A 27,067-nucleotide genomic window follows, 5' to 3' on the forward strand; every position below is an offset into this window, starting at 1 on the left:
ATTTTACAAGAGCTAAATATTATCATCATTCTCCACTCTCAGTAATTCCCTCCCAGCTAGATTCTGTGACGCAAATTGTGACTCTAGAGACTGATGGAACATACGATTCTCCCAGGTTATTTCATTTGCATTGACTTCCATTTCCAGTAAAGCCAGAACAAAATGCAACTGAAAAAAAATGGATCTGAACAAATAGTCAGAGGTTGTTCCAAATGAATAGACACTAATGCTTGATGCAGAGCACGGGCCAGGTCTGTAGCTGGTTTTGAGCCAAATAATCTTATCTGGAAGTGATCAAAAACTCCTACAATGTGGCATTTTTGCATTCCACAGTTACCTTTTTTTTTGCTTGTGTGGAACTAGCAAATATATGTAGCTCCCTTTGCTCTTTAGAAGAAAAGTGTAATAAAAAAAAGCCCTACTTCTTTCTAAGATTTGCCAGGGCTCATCCTGGACTAGCCAGTCAGAAGTTTTGCCTCAAGGAGGTGACAAGAATCCTCCTACACAATGGCCCAGATTCTTAGCTTCACCAGAGCTCCACTCAGAGCAGCCAAAATTGGCTCCGTCTGTCTTCTACTGCTGTAGAAACTGTACATCTCTGAGTTTGATAAGACTGGCAAAGCAAGGTCTCCAACAGTCTGTGTGAAGTCTTCTATTTCTCTTCTTTCTCTTGTTAAAAAAAGGTCTGCCTCGAATAAGGTTCTCTCAAGACAGAGTCAGGTCCTCTCATTCTGCTTATCTTCGAAAGTGTGAGCAGGGGCAGGTTTCATGACAACACAAAGGTGGTCAAGACCCTGGGTCACATTCAACCCTTTTTGAAGCCCATTCCAGACCTGATTGCCTGGGACCAAGAATGCTTTGTCTCTGGCTCTTACATGTTTCATCATGGGCTTTATTACTTCCAGTGTCCAAGAGGAGCATAAACTGTCTCTAATCCACCTTTGTGCTACACTCATTCCCAGAGCTGGTTCACCTTCAGTGTAACAGCTCTGACACTTCTCTAACTAATTCCAGCTTATGATGGTCCCCTACCAGTTTTTATATGAGTATGCATCACCAAAGTACAGCAGGTACTGGTTATGGACCCCTTATGCTGGAGGGAAGCAGCAGCAAGTGTCAGAGAACCAGCTCCATACCAACCTTTCCCTGCTGGGGCATCCCCAATTATTCCATGAGAACCAGTTTTAAGGCAATTTTCACCATTCCAGCAATGAAACACCATTTGGTTAGGTGATTTCTATTTTGGGATTGCCAGGCGTGTTTTTTTGGAAAGGCACTTTACCTTCACTCAAAATTAATTGCTGTCTACCTTCAAGTATACTGCTTTTCACCCACTTCATGTTGGCAACACCTTATCCAAAGTCAACCGTTTTCACAAGCCCCAGATATTTACTTTAAAACTGAGAGTTAAACACATTTCTGCAATAATAATGAGAAGCCTATAGATTTTATTTGCACGTTTTGAGAGGTTGATGGAAAATACCTAGAAGGAGAAGACATGCTGGATCCTGGCAGTAAGTTTTCACTCATTGCAGATTGCAATGAAGTTTTTAGTGCCTCATAACCCCAGGGTTCCTGACCCACCAGTTAAGAAACACTGATCTGGTGACACCTACACTGGATGGGCTACAGGTCTACCTTTCTTGAGGTAATACTTTTATTGTATAAATAGAATAAAGATCCAGCTAGTCCTGACTGTGGGCTTGATTCTGACCTTGCCAGTTTTACACCTCAGTGGAGTTACCATGCACTGTGTAAACCCACAGCAACAGTACCACATTATTTAAAAGCCTGTTTAACTAACTCACGTGTGACAGTAAAGGCAGATCTCTTTAGTCAGCATAGGCTAGGATTTGCATGTGCCTCATTTTACCTCCAAAATTTTGGATCTGTTTCAGCTTATTGGCCAGCTGACAGCCCATCATCACTCTGAAGGACAGGGAAGGATAGACAAGTTCAGCCCAGTGCTTGTTGTACACAGTATATATATAAAACCAGAAGCACATTGAGTCCACTTCTGGGTCTGCCAGAGAACACGCAGGGGGGCCCCCCCAAGCCACCCCTGGCTCAGTGACTGGTGCATCCTGGGTCTGGGGGGTCCCCTGAAGGCTGATCACCAAGCCAGGGGGTGCCCTGTGCGTTCCCCCGTGGACCCAGAAGTGGACCAGAAGTACTTCCAGTCCACTTCCAGGTTCACCACCAAGCACATGGAGGGCCTCCCCACACTCCTGTGGGACACTACATGTGCCCCAGCATTGCAGCATTCACGAACCGCGCTGGTACCTCGAGGTATGTAGAAAAAACATTTAAAGCTGCGTCTATGGCCAAATTGCTGATTCTCTGAATCAGCATCAAACCTTCAGATTCGTCCAAATCAAATTGAGGCCAGTGATCCGAATCAATGAACTGAATTACTGTCCCCGATTCTGGCTGAATCCAAATCCAAATTGAATACAGTCCACTTCGCACACCCCTAATGTGTGTGTGTGTGTGTGTGTGTGTGTGTGTGTGTGTGTGTGTATATATATATATATATATATATATCAGCAAAATGCTTCCAATTAGCATTGGTCTGACAGCCATAATAAAAACTCCAAGGAAGAAACAATGTCATTGTTTTTGCTTGTCATTAAGAAGAATGAGGTCTGCAGCTAGTTGTCTGGTGTTTAATATTTATACAGGAGCAAGAAAAAAATTGAGGAAATAACTAAACACTAGCTCAACAAAAAGGGTCTGATGTTCTTCTACCTGACAAGATTTCTTAATTAAACAAAACTCCATTCGAACATAACTCACCACAAAAAATCCCAGCATGTTTGGGACTGGCTATCTAGATACTTCTAATGTATCTTTCACAGGAGCATCTACGCAATAACATTTTTTTAATATTATTGTACCATCTCTTGTTGTAAGGAGTGTCATCTCATGACTGGAACAGAACTGACCTGCAGAAGCAAAGCTAAGCAATATAGCTTTTGGGATATTAATGGTATATATATAGTTGTTCCAGGCACCAAAGTTGTCCCGAGACCACTGAATTTCCGTCTTGTATCATGTCACTGTGATGCAACTGCCTGTTTGAGACATGAATACCATCTGGTCATAACGTCAGGATAAAACTCAGTCATCATCACATATTGTTCAATGAACACAGAGTGTCTGCTCTTCTCTGTAAAAGACAGAAAAGCAAAATTGTAGTCCCTGTTGTAAGCAGCTCCTCAAGCACACTTGGCATGATTGTAGCACCTCATCTTTGTACCAGACTCCTCCGTGTCACCACTTTCCCACTCGTACCTACAAGACCACTGCAAAGCAGCTAGTATTCACTTTGAATTCGAATTCAGCCAATTCGGGAGACAGTTATTCGATTTGGTGATTCGAATCACTATCCCAAATTGATTCGGTCGAATCCAATTCGGAGATGCATCCATAGCCGAATTGGCCAAATCTCTGAATCGGTCCCATCCTCTGTCCACTCTCAATGGCTGCCCCACCCAGCCCCAGCTCCCGGCTCTTTGAATAAAAAAAGCCTCGCACTCATCAGCTGCTGTCAGGTGGGGGGGCAAGTCCCTCTGCCCCCTGTCACTGGGTGATGCATGGGAGCTCTACCATGAGCCTCCTGACCCCTGCCCACTTTCCCAGCCCCCCTGCCCCCCATGGCTGCCCCGCCTGGACCTGGTTCCCAGCCCTTTAAAAAAAAAAAGCCCCAACTCACCGGCTCCTGTCAGGCAGGGCGACAATCTCTGCTGTACCTCACTGCATGGGGGGCTCTGTCATGAGCCCCCACCCACTCTCACAGCCCCAGCTCATGGCCCTTTAAAATAAATAAATAAATAAAACCCCCGAACTCACCAGCTGCTGCCAGGTGGGGGGGATCCCCGCTGCCCCCCCCACTGCCCCATGCTGCATGAGGGACTCTGTCACAAGCCCCCAGAAGCCCTGAGGCCACTGCAGCAGCTGTGTCGGGGGGGGTTTTGCTTTTTTTTTAAAAGGGCCAGGAACTGGGGCAGGTGGGGCAACCATGGCAGGACTAGAACAGTGGGCAGGGGTCAGGAGTGCTCAGGGGAGCTGGGGGAGCAGGCAGGGGATGAGGCCTGGCAGGGGTCCCCCTATGGTGCCCTCCTCCAGCATCCAAAGCTTCACACAGCCCTGCTGCCTACCTCCTTTCAAATCTCAATTGAACCTTCAAAATTTTCCCTTTACCAATAACTCTTTCATATATCCCACTCTCAGAAATTATTATTTACTAAAACTCAGAAGAATTCTGAAAGGCAGTTTATTGGAAAAATTCTACCCATGTTTTTGCCAGCTTTTTGTTACCTCAGGCTATGAAGTCTCTGTCACAGGATTACTATCAGACTTCCTCACCCAATCACTCATCAGAAATGTTCTTGAGAAAAATCACACATGCCAAGCTTTCATAAGTAATTGATCCGCTGAAAACTAAATCTTCTAAAAAATAATTAGGTCATGGATTTGCAACAGGCAAATAATGAGCATGACAAGATCCCATTTTTCACAACAAGGTTGATATCTTTGTTTTCTAATTTAAACAAATTCAGTGTTTGAGAAAGTGACAGGTTACCAGCCCTAGAGGTTGAAGCCCTCTGCAAACCACAGGATAGACAGAGAAAGACAATGGCAGTGAAAGTTTTCCCAAGACCATCACAAATATGCCTGCATTCTGGTTTAGTGGTCTGCCCAATAAGCAGCCAATTGCTGAGCACCGGAAGTGCTCTTCCACTGGCACTTCTGGTTTCTTGGCTGGAGCTTCCAGGGAGTGCATGGCCAATCTCAGGGGGTGCACTTCACCAATGATTAGATCCCTTCCAGTCCTACTCTCCTATGATCCTAGGATCACAACTTAAAACTTGAGGTTATGTCTGCTTTGCATAGACACTGAAAGATTTATAAAATCACAGACTTATCCAATGCTGTTCGGCAAAAGTTCTACTTCTACCTGTGTCTTTCAAGCTCCTATGTACAAATATGCTGATAAGCAAAATCTGATAAGCAGAATTTTCAGTAATGCCATATCAGTTAGGGCATGATTCCAGAAGGTGCTGAGTATCTTTAACTTTCAGTAGGCACATCTACACGTGCACTTTACTGTGCAGTAGACTAATTTACTGCGTAGTAAAGCGTTGCTATCTATACGTGCGCAGCAATTGAGCCAGTGTAAACTAATTTACAGTGCCACCAGATAGTCCTGTCAGACACAGGTACTATCAGATGGCAGACTAAATTACTGTGCTTAAACACACATGTAGACAGTAACGTCTGGATTAGTTTACTCTGGCTCAAATTGCACTGGAATTTATTCAGTCACATTAACTGCATGTGTAGATGCACCCAGTAAATTCTACATTTTATACAATCTTTTAGGATTCTTAAGGGTAAAAAAGCATCATATAGATATAAAATATCATCTCTGAACCAAAGTTCCACTATTTCCTCTATATCATCATTTCTAAAATCAAACATAGCTATCTATATTTTTCCCCACTCAACTGCAAAGATGCACTGTTCACATAAGATTGCCTGATTGATCTCAGGAAATGGCAGATTTTGCTGCTTGCCAACTATCTAACACATCTTCAGTTTATACTTCATTTCAAGATATCACATCTTGTTAACATCTGCCTCAGAGAACCAAGTGCTTTGCCACACAGATTTCATGAAAGTCAAGCAAAGCTAAAACAAAGTAAAACCGTTTATTGTGAATGCATAAATTGGCACAAGATGACTTTGAGGGTGATTCACAGATTGCAGTGTCAAAAGCTATTGATTTCTATTAATCGCCTGAATTTTAAGACTTGCTAAGATAAGTGTTCACATGTTGCCTTTAATCCATGTTTCAGCAACATTCCTGCTATAGTTAAATATGACATCTAACTAAAAATCATAAACTAGCAAGACTTAGCATGCTCCAAACTTTGGATTTTCATTTCTAAATAGGACCATCAGACTGCTGGAGCAGAAGTTGCCTAACATGGAATTCAAACTTTACATTTAGAGAGTTCTAACAGGAAGACATGACAGAGATCACAAACTTATAGTTAATTAAATGTGTAACTCAAACTCCTGACAGCCCAACTGTGGAGCCCTTAAATTGGAAAAATAAAAAAGCCAGTCTGGACTGGACTACCTTCAGAGCAGAAATCATTCAAACTGAAGTTTTCTTCTTTCCCCACCACTCCTGAAATATGTCCTAAAACAGAATTTTATTAAATCCTTAATCATCTTCCATTTTATAAAGACACTGCTGTTTTAATTGTAGGCTAACTATACAGCCACTGTGTTGTACACAAACCCTTGCTCTAGGGTTTGCATATGCTGTGTTTTATTTATGTAACATGCAACTTTGGTTGTCATTTCTTCCCTGCAGAAAATTGAGTCCTCAGGGATATTCTCGAGAATTTTTAAAATAATTTTCAAGGAAAGAATAAGTTTGAGTCTTTCCATTCCCTCACAAGATCCCTTTGAGTTCTAAATGGGAAGTGTTAGGCAACCTTCAAAACTACCAGAACTGTGAAATTAGTGAGGACATGGGCAGATTTAGGATTTTGAAAAGGTGGGGTGCAGATGTTGTGGCACATCATTACATATAACAACACATATTTTTCTCCAATCAAACAGAAACTAGAAGCTTTACTGATATTCTAGGGATCTAGCACCTTAGTATCCATTTTAAGATCAAAGAAAAAACAAGTATAAATTTATTGGAATGTTCACTGATTTGCTAAGCATATTAAGTTTAAAAAACACAACAAACTAGGCAAAAATAGTCAAAAGAGATTATTTCATTAGTTTTGTAGTCATTATAGTTAAATGTACATCTCAGATTTGTAAAGCTTCTTGAGCACCTTTGACAGCACCTCCAATGTTTCATTGTCAGTCATTTCTACAACCGAATTAAAGGGCACCTATACATGTGCAGGGAAGCTGCTCTGACGCACTGAGCAGACTTGAATAATTGAGTCTGCTGGAGTGTGGTAATCATCATGCTCCAGCAGACTTCAGCATCATGAATATCAGTGGCCCTGCACTGAAAAATGGTCACGGGGGTGCTTTTAACTAAAGCTCAAAATATACATGACACTCCAGGCGCTTTAATTAGAGCAGCTCTCAGAGCCACTCTAAATAAAGTGCCCTCCCCCTCCTTCCCCCCCTTCCGGAGCGTATGTATGAACACCCAGTATTACTATACCTGAGTTAAGGTTTTTAGCTAAAACTGAAAACAGTCTGTAGGGCTGTGAAACAGAAGAGAGGAATGGTTAACAGACAGCAAAATTACAGAAGAAAGGACAGCTTGTTGCCCTTTAAAGACCATTAAAAGAAAAGAGGGTCATTAAGACCTATGAAGTGAAGAGATATTAGCAGGAATCAGGTAGATTATAATGAGCCATGAAATCAGATGACACCCTCACTGCTGCCTGAATAGAAACACTGCTGCCATAGTCAGGCAGTTGGTTTTAAAGCATGAGTGGAACAGGGATCAGCTGAGGGGGCTAGAGAGGGGTGCAACCACACCACTGCACCTGCCCCCCCGCCCCAGATCTGCAGAACAGATTGTCTATCAGCATCGCCCTAATGGTCCCACTGCAAATGGGCATGGTCCGTGACCCTCTGGAACTGCACTGTTAGCATGTATGTTTTGGAGTGGGGGGAAAGGGGAATCAGTTAATTTCCATATTATGCATACAAAATTAAATATTCTGATTAGTCACAATACCTTATTAAAACTTGCTGACTTGAAGGTCCTAAGAGGCCTGTACTTCCTTTCTCTACTGTTTACCCTCTCTGGATGTATATTTGTTACCCATGCACAGTTTCCATGTTCCTAGTCCTTGACCAAGCTGTCCCAATACAATTAGTTGAGACCACCCCATTATGCCCTCTTCTCCAGGACCATAACAATTACTTAGGCTCCTCACTCCCAATAGTTAATTCAGACTCATCCCTATCCTCTCTCCAGGGCAGGACTGCAACTGTTAATGCTCTGGACTCTGCTCCTCTCCCTTGCCTCCCCATTACGAAGCAGGCATAAGGAGCCTGGTTGCCTAGAAGCTGCCCCTGTTTACTGGGTTGGACAGGAGGGCCAAGTGGACCTGGAGTGGGGGGGCAGTGGGTCCACAGAGCTTGCTAAACCCAGGGTCCATACAATTTCCTCTTCCCACAGCCAAGTCCCTTGTCACCCCTCCCCAAACTAAAATAAACATCCTATTGTCTTCATTGCCCTTGCGCCACCTTCCTGTCTCGTGGGGGCCTCTTTCTGTCCTTTAGTGAAAGGCAGGGAAAAGAGCAGTGGACCTACAGCAATTAAAGAAGAAGAATCTCACTTTCCCATCCCCAAAAGTGAGCTGGTGCTACTGCTTTCTGTCCTAAGACCATGCCAGTATGCTGCAGCGCGGGACCTACTACTGCTCACAGTGCCACTCCTGAGGGGCCTGTCTCCACTCTCCAATAAATATTTGCAAGGGTTGTTTCAGCAGTGGTGAAACTAAGTACCAAAGCGACAATGAAGCTGACTGCACCAGATAAAAACTATGGGGAACTTAGTGCCTGAGATTTTTAAGTGTCACTAAGGGCTGTGGAAAGCAGTAAAGAGATACAGGCACAATGTGTGATTTTCCAGTTGACCAGTCCCTTTACTTGGGAAGCAAGTTAGCCAAAATGAGGCTGGACAGATCTGGAGGATACAATAAGATACCCTCCTGGTTTTCCCCTCTCACACTGATACCAACTAGAACCCTCTGGTCCTGTCAGTATATCAGCCTCCCACTGAGGTTGTGAATCAGGCAGAAACTATGAATGTGTCTGCACCTGTAACAAAAAATGCTGCAGACACACTATGCAAATGGAAGCAGCAGCAGGAGGCTCAGCTGAAACCCTGTCCTTTTGCTGCCTGTTTCCTATCGCCATTCAGGAAACTACAAGTCGATCTAGCCATGGTGTTGCATTGCCACTGAAGACAGTCCCATCTGCATGACCAAATTAAAGGAGGAATTCCACAGATCAATAGGGATGTATTTTCAAAAGGCTTATGAAAAGGTCAAAACAGGTCTTTTATATAATCACAACCTCACAACTGAAAAGTGCAGCCTCTGAAGAGAACTGTGGTATTGCAAATATTTTAACAAAGTTTTCAGCTTTATAGCTTCTTGAAGCACTTCTGAAAGAGTAAGGTAGAAGTAGCATTCATCTCTTGTTTGCTGTTGAATCAAAGTCCAAAACAGGGCTGAAACAGTAAATCTATCAGACTAGTCCACCAGAGGCAAGGATGCAAAATCCTGGCAGTTTGTGTTCCAGCTCCACAAAATTGAGCTGACTATTTCCAAGGACTCAGAGTACCCATTTTGGAATATACTACTCTCTCTGGTCAGACTCTGTCATTGATATGATGAGATTTCACAGATTAGCCTGGAGGAAAATGCAATCATCTTTCATTTTATCCTATTTATATTTGAAAAGGCATAGCTGAAAAGAATACTGAAATTCATTCACGTCAGGTTGTTTAGTTTACTGTGCATGTACGGAAGAGAAGGCTAAACAGAGGTTAAATATTAGCTGAATAGCTGTCCCAGAATCTCTTTAGCAAAAGTGTTTATTAAAAGAGAACACTGTACTGCTGGTTCCTAGAAAGATGGACCAGAACTGGCAGTATATTTAAAACTTGACTCATCAGACAAACATTTGTTCCTCTGAAATGTTTGTCACTTCTTAGGCAAACTTTTTTTGGAGTAAGAAAGCCTAGAAATTACACACACGACATTCTGTGAAGCATAGTTATTGTATATTGATTGCTCCCTTGGAGTTGCTTGAAAATATGTTGATGAAATGTTGTTTTCAGTAGCATCTGCCATTTAATTGAAACTGAAACTTTCTGGAGGAAAAATAATAATTATTTAAAAAATTGAGGAAAAGGAGCTTCAGTTTGTCATTTTGAATCAACGTTTCATCCTGAGACCTTTATAAAAAGTCAAAATCAGAATGGGATGTTTCAGGTGACCCAAAACAGTTTTGTCTTGTTTTTTGAAAATTATGTTTTGTGAGCGATTTCAAATGTTTGTTGGTTTTGTTCCACTTGGAAATGTTGGAATGTACCACAGAACAGAACAGCTGTTTATCTCTTGTGCAAACCTAACCTAGTGGTCAGTGCGCGTGTTCTCGATCCCCCTTATGAACTCAATCCGCAGAGAATTCACATCAGTGGTAGCCATAACTGTAAAGCCTGGCTCTATAGCTCGCTCTATGGTAAATGGTGTTTTCCGGCCTACAGTTTGTCCTCAGTTCAGTCACCAGTGTTTTGGCCAAGAAAGCAGCTGCCAACCACATATGCACATATTCACAAATATAAACCTATGATCCAGCTTTGCAACTGAACAAGCGTATACAGAGTCTTTACGCAAAAAGATAAGATTGTTTAAAATCAAAACTGTTGTACTTATAAATATATAAATAGAAATAAGAAGTTAGACCAGCCCTTACTCAAAACTAAAAGCCCAAATTAACCATCTGTTTTTGAAGTTTTAAAAGTTAACTATTTTTCCTTTTCATATATAGCAAATTCTGAATATTAGAAAGCCAGCTGTTCTCACCCGAGTTAATCCTTGCTGGCTCGTTCACACACACGCGCATACACATGCACACACACATGCACACACACGTGCGCACACATGCACATGCATGCACGTGGAGCCCAGGTAGCAGCTGCACAGCATGTTCCACTACAGAACGCAGCCAAGGAAGCAGGAAGATATGCAGGCCGTCTGCACCTCTCGAATGTGAGGATTTTGTGCACAGGGCTGAAAGCAAGGTGCTTTAAAAATGCTGTTCAGTTTTTACCGTCCAAATAGGTATATATTATATTCAGAATCAGATAAACCTCCAAACTTCCAGGTGCTCTACTGAACCAAATTCTCAGAGGTCTTTGAAATCTGCCCCTCATTAGTTGTAAGTAGCGGGATACAAGTTTTCTTTCTACCCAAAGCAACTGAGGGGAAAAATATGGCTTTTTGAAAGATTTACTAAGAGGTGGAGGAAAAAAATACCATCACAACATTGTAGCTCTGCAGTCATTTTCCAGCAAATAACAGCTGCTGCTGCTTCTGGCTTTGCAGAAATGTAAGGATTCAGGATGCTGCATTAAAAAAAAAAAGTCAGAAATAAATAAACAACTTGGCTCCCATAAAACACCACTGACAATATTTAAAAGAATGAGAGGTGAAGTGGAAAAACTTACTCTTTACCTTTGCAGTCTTCTGCTGTAAACATTTTCACAGAAGATAAAGTGATTTAATGCAGCTTTGACAGTGAAAACTGAGAATGAGTGTATATGGCAAACTGGATGCAGTTTTTGTTTATACAGCACAGATGAAAGAATATTAATACTAAGCACTTCTACAGCATGTTAATCTTCTCAACACTTCCTTATGGCACATAAATAATTATTAGTATTTCCACTGTGAAGACATTAAGAGAAATTAAGTGACTTCCCTTAGCCCACACACACTGAGTCAATAACAGATCCAAGATTAAAATCCAGAGTTCCTGGCTTCTAGTCTTCTACTCATTTCAGAGCGCTTATTGATTATCTTCTTGTTCATCCTGACATTGCTAAGATAAAAGAGTACCCAGCCTCACTTCCTGAAAAAATTATATCCATCAGAGCAGATCACATCTATGCTCCCTAATGCTAGCCTTGAAATGATGTAACAGGAGCAGCATGCCTCAGTAGTTCGTAGTCCCAGTACATGGTCACTCAAGACTCTGGGCCAAATTCTATTTTCCCCACAAATAAGTGAAATTCTACTGGCCTAAATAAAGGCAAGCCCTTCAACCATGACAGAAGTTGGCCCTTCCTTGCTAAACAATGGTCCCACAACACAAATCTAAATTGAACAGAAATATGTTGAGAGGAGAATTTAAATCTGGCGGCTGTCAAAAATCACCTAGTCAATTTTGCATCACCAGAAAATTTGTTTCATTAAAGGAAGTTTTGGAAAAGCATCCTGCTTGAAGTAAATCTCTTCGTCTTTTTGATCTTGTAACCATGACTGACAAAACAATACTGTATGACACTGTCAGCCTCAGCCAATGGCACTTAAAATACTGGTCTTCCCAATTTCTTCCCAACTGTGCACCCAAGGAAATGTTCTTTATCACAAAAGATGACAGAAATCAACGAGCACTCTTTTAATAAGGCTAAGATTGGTCCCATGTTGAAAAAGAAAAGAAAGGAAGAAGAGAGAAAGAAAAGGAAAAGGGAAAGGGAAAGGGTAAGGAAAAAAGGAAAGTTGACCCAGGCAATGTAAATGTGAGAAAAATATTAAGACCAAACTGGTGCAGAAACTCATGGCAATTCAGCCTAAAACTTTATTGAGTTCCATAATACCTATGATTTTTTCCTAGCTTTTGATAACATTTCATTTTTGCTGTTTCCCATTGCATAAAGTGCAATAACATAGAATGGAGAGTATGACACAACACATTACTGTGTATGGTAGCGTGAAATCTGCCATTAGGCTGCTGCAAGGAAATGCATCAAGTCATACTAGGTTACCACTCTGAACTCTGGTGATGTTTGTAAACCAGTGCTAAGACATAAGCTTAAATACTAACAGACAGTACAAACAACATGCAGTCACAATCTGCGCATGTACCACTTTTCAACTGTCATGAATAAGGAGGTGGTGTCAGCTTTGTTATTAATTCTAATCAGTCAAGGGGTTGGCCTCTAACTTTGCCCACACTGTGGAAATAATGGCCCCAGGGAACTATTATATCCCATTTTGTCATCCTCTGTAGACTGCACTGGGTGCACATTAAGCTTGATAAAATCTTGCATGCTGGCTGTGAGAAAAATTGCTAATGTGATTCACTGAAGCACTGTCCTTGTTAATGTCTGACGGAGTGGGGACAAGTCAATCAACACTGTTTCAATTTTTACTGTTCAGGCAGTTTCTGAACAAATCTATTGAGCCACCTATTGGGAGGAGGGCTCAATGAGTGCTTATGGCACTGCTCTAGGCTTTGAGAGACCTAGGTTTAATTCCTTTCTCTGCTACAGACTTCCTGTGTGACCATGTGCAAGAGACTTAGGTTTGGATCCTATTTCACTGTACCCAGTGACACTGACCCAGACACATACATGCTATTTTTTGCACTTAAACACAGTTTGCAATCTTGTTTCATGTGTAGAGCAGGCCACGTGGCTACTGGGCATGCTCAGTAGGACTGTGCTTTGGCCAGGCACCTGCACATCACAGAAAGCTTGCAAGTCCTGAAATTACAGCCAGGCAAAAACCCCACGAGTAGCTGGCATTAGAGGACAGGGCATGGGGGGAGGAGGAAGAGGAAGAGGAAGGGCTTCCCACACCCAGTAGCTTAATGGTTAGAATTCATCTGGGAAATGGGAGGCTTAGACTGTAGGCCCCCCAGAGGGGGTTTAAACCAGCATCTCTTTAGCTTCCCAGCCTCTCTCTACCTGGGGCTCAGAGCACATGCTGTAACCATCCGGCCACAAGTTAAGCATTATTGAGTCCTCTCTACAATGCTCTTCTTGAAGCTGGCCCTCTGAGCAGCCAAGAGAAGCAGACAGTGTGGTTAGGAAGCAGTACACAAGCTAGAGGGTACTCAGCAGGGATCTGGGTTCTCCGTTTCCCACAGAAAAAGAGGAAAACGTGGATTTCCCCCTTTACACAAGTAAATGCAGATCATTCATTTTAATGGAGAAACCCGCAGATTTTGCACTTTTGCAAAGAGCCCTCAGCACATTGGCAGGCCTCCAGCCTGCAATAGGGGTGCAAAGGAGGGTGGTCAGGCCAGGGGTGCCATGTGCCTGTATATGCATATAGCCAGCAGGCAGCCTTAAGAGCAGCTCCTGCAGGTAAGTTGGGGGGGAGGGGGAAGGAAGGAGCGGGGAGAATTGAGGCCCTCATTGGGAGCGAGGGAGGGAGAGATTTCGGCAAGGCTGAAGGCAGTGCGTGGGACTTGGGGCCTGGGGCTGGAGTGCACAAATGCTTTGTCCAGGGGGTTGGGTTGGGTGGGGCTGGTTCCCTGCTGCTGAGCGCAGTCCCGGAGGGACAAAGGGATCCATGCTCCCCAGATCTGTGCATGGGGCAGGAGCAGGTGCAAGCTGCCTACTGCAGGCTCAGGCTCCCAGCTTGTTGCCCTCCCCCAGGGCCTCCACAGCCCAGCGGGCAGCAGGGCAAGGAGCCTGAGCCCACAGGGGGAGCAGCTCACACTTGCCCCCACCCTGCACACCCACTGGGCTGTGGAGACCCCAGGGTAGGGCAGCAAGGTAGGGAGCCTGAGCCTGCAGGGGGCAGCCTGCACCACCTCCCCTCCCCAGGAGTGCATGCAGAAGTGGGGAGCTGACCCCACTCCCCACCCAAGCCTGCAGCAGGCAGGTAGCAGGCGGGAACCGGACTCCATGCTCCACTCTGCTGCAGCAGCCACCACATGGCAGGGAGATGTGGACCTGGACTCCTGTCCCCAAAGCCTGGCAGCTAGGGCCCCCCTCCAGCAGGGTTGGGGAGGCTGTGGGGAGGAGTGAGGCTCACCAGCAGGGCCAGGGGCCTGTGGCTTGGGAGTGAGGGACCTCAGCCTGCATTTTGTGAGAGAAGGAGGCAGGGGAAGCTCTGATTTTTCATGATGAAAAGCCCCAAAAAGCAAATACCAAAATTTACAGGTATTTAGAATTTATTTTATTATAGTGATTGAGGCATTGGTAGGCTTCCAGATTGCTTTAAAATTGTAAATATATAAAGACGACATTGTGTTCAGCTGATTCCTATATATATAGTGGTCTGTTATTTAAATCACAAATTTTGAGTTTTTAATCAGAAAATGTACAAATTTTTATCAGAGAATTTGCTTTTTTTTATGGGGGAAAACCAGGATCTCTGGTGCTCAGTGAGATGGCTGTTGTTCTAGAATGGAAGGGGTCCTGGGTTTTATCCTGGACCCTTGCTCCAAATGGGGCAGAAACTTCCCCACTGCTCTTGATCCATTTTATGAAGCAGAGAAAACTGAGGAAGGATTTACTAACAATCTTCAAATACCCAAAGGACAATTTTAGAGAGAATAGAAATAGACTTTTCTCTGCAGCCATATGGGACAGGACTAGGGCAATGAACTAAAACTACAGTAAAAGAAATTTAGGTTGAAATTAGGTAGAAATTTCCGATTATGGGCATGGCCAAGCATTGGAAGAGGCTACCTAGAGAAGCTGCAGAATCTCCATCCAAGTGTCTGTCTCACCTGCTCTGGGAATTTTCAACAGCAGGTGAGACGGACACTTGGTTGAGATGGTTTAGTTAGGAATCATCCTGTCTTGAGCGAGGATGGACTAGATAACTTCATAAGGTCCCTTCCAACCCTACTTTTGTATGACCCTATCAAATGACTATTAAATGCAAAATGCAGTAACCAAGCTTGAAGAGGAGGGCTTCAAAGGAACCTGGGTCATGCCTAATCTATGGTGTGGCAGTTGGAGCACTGTGCTGGGAAACAGGAGATGAAAGTTCAAAACTCCTGTGGACAAGGAAGGCCCAGGGCCTGGATTTTCTGCATCTTGGGTAAGCTTTCTAACCACTTAGCTACTGGAGCTAAAACATGGGAGGGCCCTCCTCCTCCTTCAAGATTTTGTTTCTAAAAGATACATATGCCAGAAGGCAAGATAGAATCACAAACTGTGTGTAAGAAAAAAACAAAAAAACAGTAGTTATATGCCTGGGTAAGTGCCATTTGGGCATGTAAAGTGAAGTAGGATCTAGCCTTTTCTTTTTCTTTGACTCAGCATCCTTTTTGTAAATGGAAGTCATAAGTGTTGAAAGAATGAATATGCAAAGATTTTGAGACACTTAAATTATAAGGTTAAGGGCCATTTCAGTACAATAACTAAACATTGGTTTCAAATCAATGCATATTGTTCCCAGTAAATTCTATGGGAACACCATGCTCCTATCGAGAATCAAAATACTACTAATAATCTATCTCTACTTACTTGGCTGGCTCAGGCAGAATATCTATTGATTGAGCTACCCAGTGAAGCAAAAGCCAAAATGCAGTGTACATCTTCCTCTGGCACACTAGCCACTGGGGGTTTGGGAAAGGGAAAGCAATAGAGGCCATATTCACAATGGCATGTTGTTCTTGCAGAAAAGTGACAACTTTTACTACTCTGGCTACACATCAAAGAGCTATAACTGACCATTAAAGATGATAATAAAACCTACAAAGTAGTAATACAGCAATTAGTTTTACTTTATAGGCAGCTAGCCCAGCAATCTACATTCTTGTATGGTGTTGGATGGTGGTTCCAGAGACTCTGTGTGCATATAAAATAAACAGACAAAAACCCTCTTACTAACTTTGAGGTAAGGTTGTGACCTGATATTGAAGTTAAAACATATACATGGGCTCATTACAACCAATTAAAAATGCTTTGCATTTAAAAACATGAAACAAAGGGAGAGGGAAATCTTCAGCTACCTACTTGGTCCATAAAGTATTTTAAATGGTTGAATTACACTGCACATGGAAAACAATATTCTATCTATATGCCTATCTAATACCTTACAATGGTGCATATCACCAGGGTATCCAAGTGCCTCCCAGAAACACGAGTGATATCTCTCTCTCTCCTCTCCCTACAGACAAGGAGCACCAGAGTGGGCCCTCACCTAAGGTTCAATGGTTTATTGTCAAAGTCAACACTTTATTTAAGAGTTAGAAAAGTTTAAGAGTAACCCTTCTAACAGAGGCACACTTACATCCTAAGCTTGTGAATGTTTGGGGCAGATTCCTATCTGCACCTGAACGGAGCTCAGATGTATATAACGCCTTGATATCTAACTTACCCCAAGCCATCTGGTTCCTGCACACATTAAATCTGGAGAAAAAAGCAATTAACTTACACCTTAGAAATAATGGGTGTAGTAGAACTTCACTATGCCACACCCTGTAGGAGAGGTGTAAGAGAGACATCAGGCGCAGGAAACTCTGGACTGGCCTCCATCAGTTCTCTGCTGGCAAAAAGTTCCCCTGAACAGGGGAAATTCTCCATTGGCTATCTCTAGCTAGCTTGAACCCCTTTTGGATCACTTAACAGTAAAGCGAATGTAACTGATCAGAAGATCCAACCTTCATCGATTTCATTGACTTTAGCACTTCTTTTTAAGCAAATCATTCATTTTAGTTGTAACTAATTAACTTAAACTGAATTATTTTGGTCCTTTATTTCCCTGCTTAAACACATAAAAAAACCCAGACAAATGTTGAGATGAGTACCTCAGGAGGACCTCCAGTTTTCATCTACCATACAAGGATTTTAGCACTTCCTAAATTTCACACCACAATCATTCAAACTAGTTGTGCTATGAATCTGTATCTACCAAAAAACAAAGCAAAAAAACGAACCCCCAAAAAACAAAGATTACCACACACAGTCCCTGCAGCCTACTTCTCTGAGTCAGATTCTGTTTGAGTCCTCAATTTCATCCACAAAGTCCAGCTGAACTCAGTGAAGCTCAAGGATGTTGCCTGACTTGCCCAAGTCAAAGCAAATTACTGTGTGCAAGTACAGGTTATGAAATAATCTCTACCCCACCTGACCTGAAGTATAATCACAAACTGCTATATGCAGTAGACATAACTTTTTATTTTCTTTAAGTTGTAACCAACCACTAAATAACATAATCTCACTCACTCTCTCTCTCACATATATCCAGATGAAGACTATTAGATAAAAGCAGTTACTGATATTAGGGGTGCACCAATAGAGATCTTGGGGGTTGATACCGATAGCGTTTTTTAAGGAGGCATATCAGCCGATACCAATGCAATTTCTGACACAGCTACGTGCAGCTGGTAAGTCTGTTGTGGTGAAAGGGGAGGGTGGAGGGAAGGGGAGGGGGGGCATAGATTAACACCCACTGCGGAGAGGGAGGAGTGGGGCAGAGGATGGGGTAGGTGCTGCCCAGCTGGGGTGGGGCAGGTGCAGGATAGAGCCACGGCTCATCCAGAGATCATGGGGACAGGGGTGGCGGCTCCCATTGCTGCACGCTGCTGGTCCGGGAGCGGCTTGTCTGCTTGTCCAGCGGCTCCTGCCTCTGCTCCCACCGCTTGTCCAGGAAGGCATGGCAGGGGGTGCCCCCAGATTTGGGCGGGGTGGGCCAGGTGGGCTGCAGCTGTGGGTAGGGGCCAGGGGCCAGAGGCTGTGCTGCGCTGTGCTCAGAGCGGGCGCCAGCAGCACTGGGAGTGCAGCCTCCAGACCAGCAGCGTGCAGTGGTGAAAGCTGCCACCCTCTCCCTGCGCACCCCAAACAAGCCATGCTCTGTCCCACACCCAACCCAACCGAGCAGTGCCCACCCCCAGCCCCAACCCATTCCTTCCTCACCGCAGGGGTTGTTCATCTGTCCCCATGCCGCTTCCCTCCCCCCTCCCCTTTCACCACAACAGACTTACCAGTTGCACGCAGCTCTCCATGCTGCCGGGCTGAGCTCCTCGCTGCCTGCGTGCTGTGCACACAGGCATTTATCAGCCAAATTATTGGCCACATCAGGCCGATTTCCAATACAGTCAATTTTCTTTATATAGCTGCTGATCCAATATCAGACTGATGTATCAGTGCACCTCTAACTGATATCATTGCTCTATTTCAACTTTTTGCTTCAAAAATGTCCTCCCATTCTCATTGTGAAGGAGTTTTAACTAAATTCTAAAAATGAAGGGTTATTACCCAGCCATTTCTGAGCAGAAAAAAAAATCCAAATGAGAGAGAGAGAGGCAGGTCAAATTTTCAAATGAGAGTAATTTTCAATGGTCCATAACTGAAATCTTTAATGTTCCAGAAAAAAAATAATTTGACTGATGGCCAAGATAGATGTGTTTTCCTGCCTAAAGCTATACTAAGTATTAAATCTGAATGAAGAAACAAATTCTGTTTCACTGAGGAGTTCAATATTGTACTATTTGGTTTTGTTCCATTTGGAATGAAAACCAAAAATTTTTTAATGGTCCATGAAAGGGAATTGGAACATAGGACCAACAGGAGTGGAGACCAGTAGCAACAGTATTTCTAGTCAGGCAGTGCTGAGAGTCAACTGACTTCATGGTTTATTATAATCTGCCTTACAATTTGCCTGATCCTTTCTAAATTCTTCATTCCACAGCTGTTAACAACCCTCTCCTTTTTAATCAAGCTATCCTTTGTTCCACAATTCTGCTGTCCATTAGCTGCTCTTGGTAATGAAACTCCTATTTCACAGCCCTGCAGATTGTTTTTAATTTATTCCAAAGAAGCTATACTTATTTTTGTTTCCATCTTAAACTGAATAATGCAACCCTAGGCCCCTGGCTTATTTGTGAAGCTTCTAGTTTATTTTAACTGAAAAAAAATGTGTGCCGTTTTATATGTGATGATATACCTCATTATCTGAACCCCCTTTTCAAAATTCTAGATCTGCCCATACACACAGTCATGCTGAAAAATAGTTTAGGGTGAGAAAGTGAATAGTATCATTACCAAAAAAAAAAACTTATGACACTATCAGTGTAACAACTGAGGTGCACAAGTTTTGTCCCAGACAGAACCCCAGGGAAGTCAGTGAGTACCTATATGGGCACTCTGCTAGCAGAGCTGTACTGCTACCCAGCATATCCACAGGTGGCTGATAGTGGAATGACCTTCATGGAAGGTTAGCTGCAAAACAAGCACGGGTAATTCTGATGAATAAGCAGACATGAACCAAGCAGCAGCAGCAGCACCAGGATATGATGGGGACAGCAGATGGCAATGCTTTCCTTCCTGAAAAACCACATATATTCTTTGATGATGCTATGACATGGCAAGTACAGGTTGCCATTATGATAAGTCTGTCCAGCTGCTGGCCATAGGTCAGCAATTCCTCAACAGTGGAGCAGAAGGAAAAGATATTAGAATCTCAACGGATGCAAAGGCTGATGAAGGCTGCAATGGAACAAGATCTTCAAATGTCTTGGCCTCTGCCATTGGATCAAGGTCCCATTCTGTCAAAAACTGGGTGACAGCTGATGTGCAGCAACTTCTCCACAATAAATCATGCACAGTCATCTTCCATAAAAACAGTTTCTCCAGCATATTTTTCAAGCCTTTGGTAACCAGTTAGTGACAATGGGAGCTGGATTATGATCATCTGGAATCTCCTATTTAGTCATGAACTGGCATGAAGGCAGCAGTTACAAAAAGGTCAGTGGCAATGCATAGTGGGTACACAGGGGTGCATCTCACTGACTGGCCGCTAAGGGGGCACATGCCCCTCCCCCCCCCCCCCGCCCAACTCAGGTGGCACCAGTCACCCATGAAAAATATCATTCTCTACCAGGGAACATCAAGACTGGTTTGAGGAGAATGATTAGAAGATCCAAGAACTTATCAGCCACAAGTGTAAGGCCTTTTGTGCTTGGCAGAACAACATCAGTTCCAAACAAAAGAAACTGAATCACCAATAAGCCAAGGCAGAGGCACAAAGGAGGACCTGCAGTATGAAGAACATATTGTGGCAAGATGTTGAAGGTGAAGGAGATTCAACAACTCACTGACATCCACGATATGTGCAGTTTTTTCAGTGCCACCAAAACCATCTATGATCTGAGCACTCAAGGACCAAGCCCTTTGGGACCTAAGGATGGAGGAGACCTGATCAAGGAAAGGGGAGCCATCAGCACCCATTGGAAGGAGCATTTTGAAGACCTTCTTAATTGAGACTGTTGTTAATGAGAGTGTTCTCAGCTCCAATCCCATAACATTCAGTTAGAGATGATCTCTGAATCCCTCCAACCCTTGATGAGGTGAGGAAAGCCATCAAGCAAGTGAAGAATGACAAGGCATCTGGAGCTGATGGAATCCCCACTGAAATCATCAAGCAGTTGGGGAGAGGAGCTCACATCACATCTCCATGCCCTCATCTTAAGGATCTGGAAAGGTGAAGAAATCCCAGATGACCTTCAAGAAGAGAGATAGGTCCAACTGTGGAACTTACAGAGGGATCACCTTGCTGTCCACCACAGGAAAGATCATTGTAAGAACCCTCCTGAACCTCTCCTTCCACTTTCTGAAGAACTCCTCCCAGAATCTCAGTGTGGGCCTAGGGCATCAAAAGGCACAACTAATATGATCCTCTCTGCTTGCCAGCTGCAAGAAAAATGCCAGGAACAACATAAACCTCTCTACACGGCCTTCTTTGATCTCAGGAAAGCCTTCAACTGTCAACTGAGAAGCACTATGGAGGATCCTTCTACAGTATGGATGCCCACTGAAATTCATCACCATTCTTTACCTGCTCCATGACGGTATGTGAACAGTGTTTCTCAGTAACAGATCTATCACAGATCCCTTTTAGTTTAATAGAGGAGTTAAGCAAGGCTGTGTCATTGATCAAATCCTCTTCTCAATATTTCTTATTGCTATACTACATCTGACCACCAACGTGCTTCCAATCACAGTGGAGCTACACTACCAAATAATGGTAAATTGTTTAATCTCAGTCAACTCTGAACCAAAACCAAGACCACCTTGACCTCAGTCATTGAGCTCCAGTATACTGTTGATGCTGTAGTGTGTGCTCACTCAGAAGCAGACCTTCAGGCAATCACTGATGTCTTTTCCAAAGCACACAAGAAAAAGGGACTGATGTTTAACATTCAGAAGACTAAGGTCGTCTATCAACAAGCTCTTTATGAGCAGTCCCCAGCTCCGGTAATTCAGTTTCACAGTGAAACTTCGGAGAATGTTGTGTATTTCCCATACCTCAGAAGCCATCTCTTGCAGAAAGCTGACATCGACGAAGAAAGCCAATATCACATTAAAATTGTAAGCATAGCCTTCAGATGCCTGAGGAAAAAGGTGTTCAAAGATTGCTACATCAGATTTGAGACCAAGCTCATGGTTTATCAAGCAGTCATGACTCCCACCATACTGTATGCAGCTGAGATGGGGACAATGTACAGAAGACACTTCAAGTCACTGGAAAAGAACCATCAATGCTGCCTGCAGATCTTTCAAATTCAGTGGAAAGAAAGATGCACCAATATTAGCATCTTCTTGCAAGTAAACACTATGAGCATCAAGGCAATGATCATCTGACATCAACTTTGCTGGGCCTGCCACATCATCCATATGTCTGACTCAGACTCCCAAAGTAAGTTTTATTCTCCCAGTTCATTCAAATCATACACTCAAGAGGAGAGCAGAGAAAGTGCTTTAAGGACATCCTCAGGGGCAACTTGAAAAAATGTAACATAAACATCAACTCATGGGAGATTATTGCCCACATCCACCCCAAATGAAGGAAGTCTTCTGTCAGGATCTCAGTACTTTGAAGCCGTATGATGCCAACAGAAGATGGAAAAAAGCAGGAGCAGCAGAAACTGCATGTCACAGACCAAACCAAAAATCCAGAGGCCACCTCCCCATTCACACAGAAACACACGTCTGAGTTGCAACAGGGTCTGTTGATCCCATATCGGCTTCATCAGCCATCTTCAGATGCACAGATAAAGTAATCATGGAAGACAATCATCCTCAGCTGGACGGATTGCTGATATATAAATGGACACTGGAACCTGGCCAGGCAAAGCTCCTGACAGAACCATGATCCAAGATGATAATGCTCTAAAGGAAAATTAGTAGAGGCAGACTGGGTTTATTCACAAGAAATGATCCATTTTCATGTGTAGATGCAGTTTCACTTAGGACTATTTATACTTTTTTTTGTGGATTCATTTTCACCCTATTTGAAAATTTATCCTGTCACCTCCTAACAGTTACGTTCCAGAAGCACCACAAAAACACATCAGACACTCAAGAAACTGGGCCTCGATCATCGGAGTAGAATTGGAAAGTACCAGATGAACTTCAAAAGAAAATAAATGTCCAAGCTTTCCTGCTCATTGATCTCATCTCTAGCTTGCAGTTCTGAACGCTCTATGGATGGCATATATATATTGCTCTTTTTTCCTTTTATTTCACTGAATAGGAAAAATGTGCATCACACTTCCTGAGTAATGGACAAATTGAAAAAAGTACAGATCTAACCACTACTCATTTCAGAAAGCAAAAATCTCTTTGTAGAGTTCACAACATTCAAAATAACTATTGATGGATGAATCTTCACTAATTCAGATAAGCTGCTAAATGCTTTGGTACCCATACCAACCTAAAGAAAGTCTACTACTTTTTGATAAGACTGACAAATTGCCCTAGAAACCTCTCTAGCACTGGTTAACTTATAAGATTTCCAGTATTCTCTCCCTTTCTGAATAGCAAATAGAAAAACCAAGTCTGTTGTGGTGTTTCAGCACCTCTCTGACAACAGGGAAGGGTAACAAAGGCACAGCAGTCATTATGAAAAAGCTCTACTGGCAGTTACCCCCCTGAGATGCTGCAGTTACATGCACTTGAACAGGAGAGAAATGGTGCAAAAATTGCTCAGGTACCACAGTGTGGTAACTACTGGTAACAATATCAGCAAAAATGAAACATGATCAAGAAAGAACACAGGTTAGTAAACATTTTTAGACCTTACAAACTTACTGTGTTCTGGGGAGAAAGCTCAAGCAGAGGGGGTGAAGGAGAGAAGGAAGTATGATTTTTCTCTGAAATAGTCGGTTTATCTGTGGAGAAAAAGAAGATAAACAACCACCAGCTTTTGTACTCTCTGAAACTCTGTGTACCTTCAGTGCTGGCAACATCTGTGGCATGACAATGTACATTTCCCAAGGACAGCTTTCTGTTATCTCCAAATCGCACATTCTTTTTACCTTCTTAAAATTCTCTCTTAAATAGTCACACTTCTTGTTCTTGAGACACATAGGGCCTTAGCCCAGCACTAGCACCTTCTTATGGCCACTCCTGACCTGAGGTACTCTAGCCTTTCTGTGCAATGCACTGCACTCACCTGCCTTGCTTTTGATCTGATCTAGTGTAAATTTGGCAGCTTGTTCTTCCTCCCCATGTTCATCGAGTTACCTGTCTAGCCTCATCAATACTACATACATCTCCTCTCCAAGGCACCTTGCTCCTAAACAAGCTCAAGCTCTCCACAGCCTATTCACCCACAGTGCTGGGAGCTTTCAAATCCACTCTCCACACACGTAATCCACACCCTCCCTCTGGATGCCCTCAGTGGCCTCCCAACTCCCCTACTAGCCACCCCATGCCTTGCAATGTGCCTTCACCCAGAAATCATAAGTACACAGTACACGTAACCAAAAATTAAACCAAACTTAGCTCGGTCTCCTGCATGCCCTCCCCCAGAGTACTCCCCAGGTTCACCTCTGTCCCCGTGTCTTGTCCCAGCTTCAGGGGCCCTTCTCAGCTACCACTTTTTATAGCACAGCTCCTTCATTCTGTGTTAGAAACTCCTCTCTGGGTCAGACTGCCTCTCTGTACCCTGGAACTAGATTTATGTCTCCAAGGCCCACCCCTTCTGCAATGTAAACAGTTTGTCAAAGTGACTGTAACAGAGCTGTCCCTAGGGGTACCGAATCAGGGTGATCACCTCAGGCCTATGCTTTGGGGGGCCCTGTGGATCGTGCCGTACAGGCTCCACTGCAGCCGCCAGCTTCATGCTCCAGCCACTCGCCACCCCCAACCCTGCACAGGCTGATATGCCCTGGGCCCCACATACCCTTTCTTCTTTCCCTGAGTAATGGGGTAGAGACACCTATTATAGTTCTCCAGTTATATGGTCTTGTTCTGTATTATGTTCTTGCCATATATTAACTTCCTGAACTTTGCTAGTAACATACTGTTATTCAGTAATTGTGAAAAGAATTTGTAAATAATTAAAGAGAAACTGTTACAGCCTCTCCTCATAATCCCTCTTCGTTGGGGACATCTCTTTGCTGTCTTCAGTTGTCTTCCCCATATATTATTTTCTAGTCTGCAGGCTGTTCCTACCCCCTTTACTGACCACAGCAAGTATCCCCCTTTCCCTGACTCCTTTATTACCTCACCCAGTTTGTCTTGTGGTAGACTCTCTGACTAGACATTTCTTCATCTAGAGACAATGTTGCACTGCATTTTGAACAAGGGTTAGACTGCTTTTCCTACACTTTCTTAACAAGATCTATCATTCTTTGAGGTCATTACCCCTTCAGCAATTCAAAGGAAGAGGCTCTAGTAGAAATGATATTGTTAAGAGAAAAGAAGAAAGAAATTTGTTTCAGTGCTTTGCAGCTAACAGCACAACTTTCATAACATACTTTTGACAGTTTTGCTAAAACTTCTGAGTAGTTCATTAGCTTGAAGTTAAAAATGATATACCTTTATAGAGGTCCCAAACTTTTAGGAAAGACAAAGTCAATCCTTGGGTCAAACCTCAGTCAAGAGTTTAACCAGGAACAGTTAGTTCTTTGATCGCTCTAGGCAGCTTCTAAGCATGGCAACAGAGCTAGTGTTAGTTAGTTACAGAAGTCATCCATTAGAGAACAAAATACAGAAAAAGATGACTAATCAACACTACAAATCATGTATATTATCAACAAGTTGGTTGTGACTCATTTCCAGACTCTAGGATTATTTACTGATGAAATTTGAGAATAACTGCAGCTACCATATAAATGTTAGGATTTTGCTGACAGACTAATCCTATGAAATATATAAGATAAGGGAAAATGTATATCTGACACATTATACATTGTTCTAATGGTCATCCTCAAACCTGTTATTTTTCTGGCATACTCCTACTACCATACAATGCCACATGTACTTGCATGACTCTGTAACTATTAAACAAGAATCATTCTGGGGCACTCTGTGGTACAACATTTTTGCCTTTTCTTTTTCCAGGGATGACATGCCAGGCTCGAAGTTCTTATGTTACCAGTGAAATCCTCTGGGGTTATCGTTTTACACCTGTCCTCACACTGGAGGATGGATTTTATGAAGTTGACTACAACAGCTTTCATGAAACGTATGAGACCAATACACCAGTTTACAGTGCCAAAGAACTAGCAGAGATGGCCAACCGAGCAGAACTGCCCCTGACTTGGTCTGTGTCCAGCCAACTAGACCAGCATGCAGAACTGGAAACTGAAGAGGAAGAAAAGAACCAAGAAGAGCAAACTGAAAGAAATGGTGATGTGGCAAACTTAGAGAATGAATCCAGAGTTTAAAACTACTGGAGGAATGGCACCATGCAATCCCTTTTTCTCCTCCCTCCCTCTCTCCCACCTCCTTCTTCTTTTTTTCTTTTTTAATTACAGGAAAAGACATATTTAAAGATGTGAAATATCTACCTGCCTAATTTCAAATCCAGAGATACATAAACTAAGCAAAGACATGGGTTAAAGCTGCAATATCCCTTACTGATGATGGACTCTGATTATCACCCTTCCAACAATGGGAGATTGCCTTTAGACAAGTATGAGTTCATAATCACAGGTTTATTTTAAATGCCAACAAAAAAGGGAAAAACTTAACAACAGGGCTAATAAAAAGAAAGTGTTCATTAGTGCTCATTAATGCTGTAGGTCTTGGCTCCAGCTTTTATATATTTCAAGACAGTTTCATTAATTAGATGAGATGCCACCAGAAAATGGGCATTGCAGCTTTAAGACCAAGGGGAGCAGAAATATCTGCAATTCCACAAGATTCTGTATATATGCCTTATGTAATTACTTTCTTTTTAAATTTAGTAATAAATCCAGCATGTACAAAAGTACTGTAGTAAAAAACTTCTAAATAATGTAAATAGATGTGTAATTAACGTAGGTTTAGATACATAATTCTAGAAATGTTGGGACACAAAAAAAAAACAACAAACCCACTAAATAAGCATTTCTGTTATAATATTTTTTAAATCGCCTATATCTTTGGCCGTTTTAATGCATGACATTTTCTTCAGTGTACCAGACTGGCAATGATCTAGGGTACCTCCCAATTCCTTAAAAGATCATGTTATTAACTCTAAAAGCCATAGTCTGGGGTAGGGCAGGTAGACAAATTGCAACGATATTACTGAAATACTGTGAAACTGTTTACAAAATGAACCTATTTTTTGTAATATTGTAAGGT

At 42.8% G+C, this 27,067-nt stretch overlaps 1 protein-coding gene across 1 annotated transcript in view; it reads left to right on the plus strand.

The window, feature by feature from the left end:
* KCNJ6 (potassium voltage-gated channel subfamily J member 6) overlaps positions 1 to 26,478 on the plus strand; it is a 67,031-nt gene extending 40,553 nt beyond the window's left edge. Inside the window, exon 2 of the mRNA XM_019525658.1 lies at positions 25,841 to 26,478. Within this exon, the coding sequence (XP_019381203.1) occupies positions 25,841 to 26,166 (326 nt within the window). The 3' untranslated portion in view covers positions 26,167 to 26,478. The remainder of the gene's footprint in view (positions 1 to 25,840) is intronic.
* Positions 26,479 to 27,067: the final 589 nt, after the last annotated feature.

Source organism: Gavialis gangeticus, unplaced genomic scaffold (assembly GCF_001723915.1).
Source record: "Gavialis gangeticus isolate Ggan-Ray unplaced genomic scaffold, GavGan_comp1, whole genome shotgun sequence".
Taxonomy (NCBI): domain Eukaryota; kingdom Metazoa; phylum Chordata; order Crocodylia; family Gavialidae; genus Gavialis; species Gavialis gangeticus.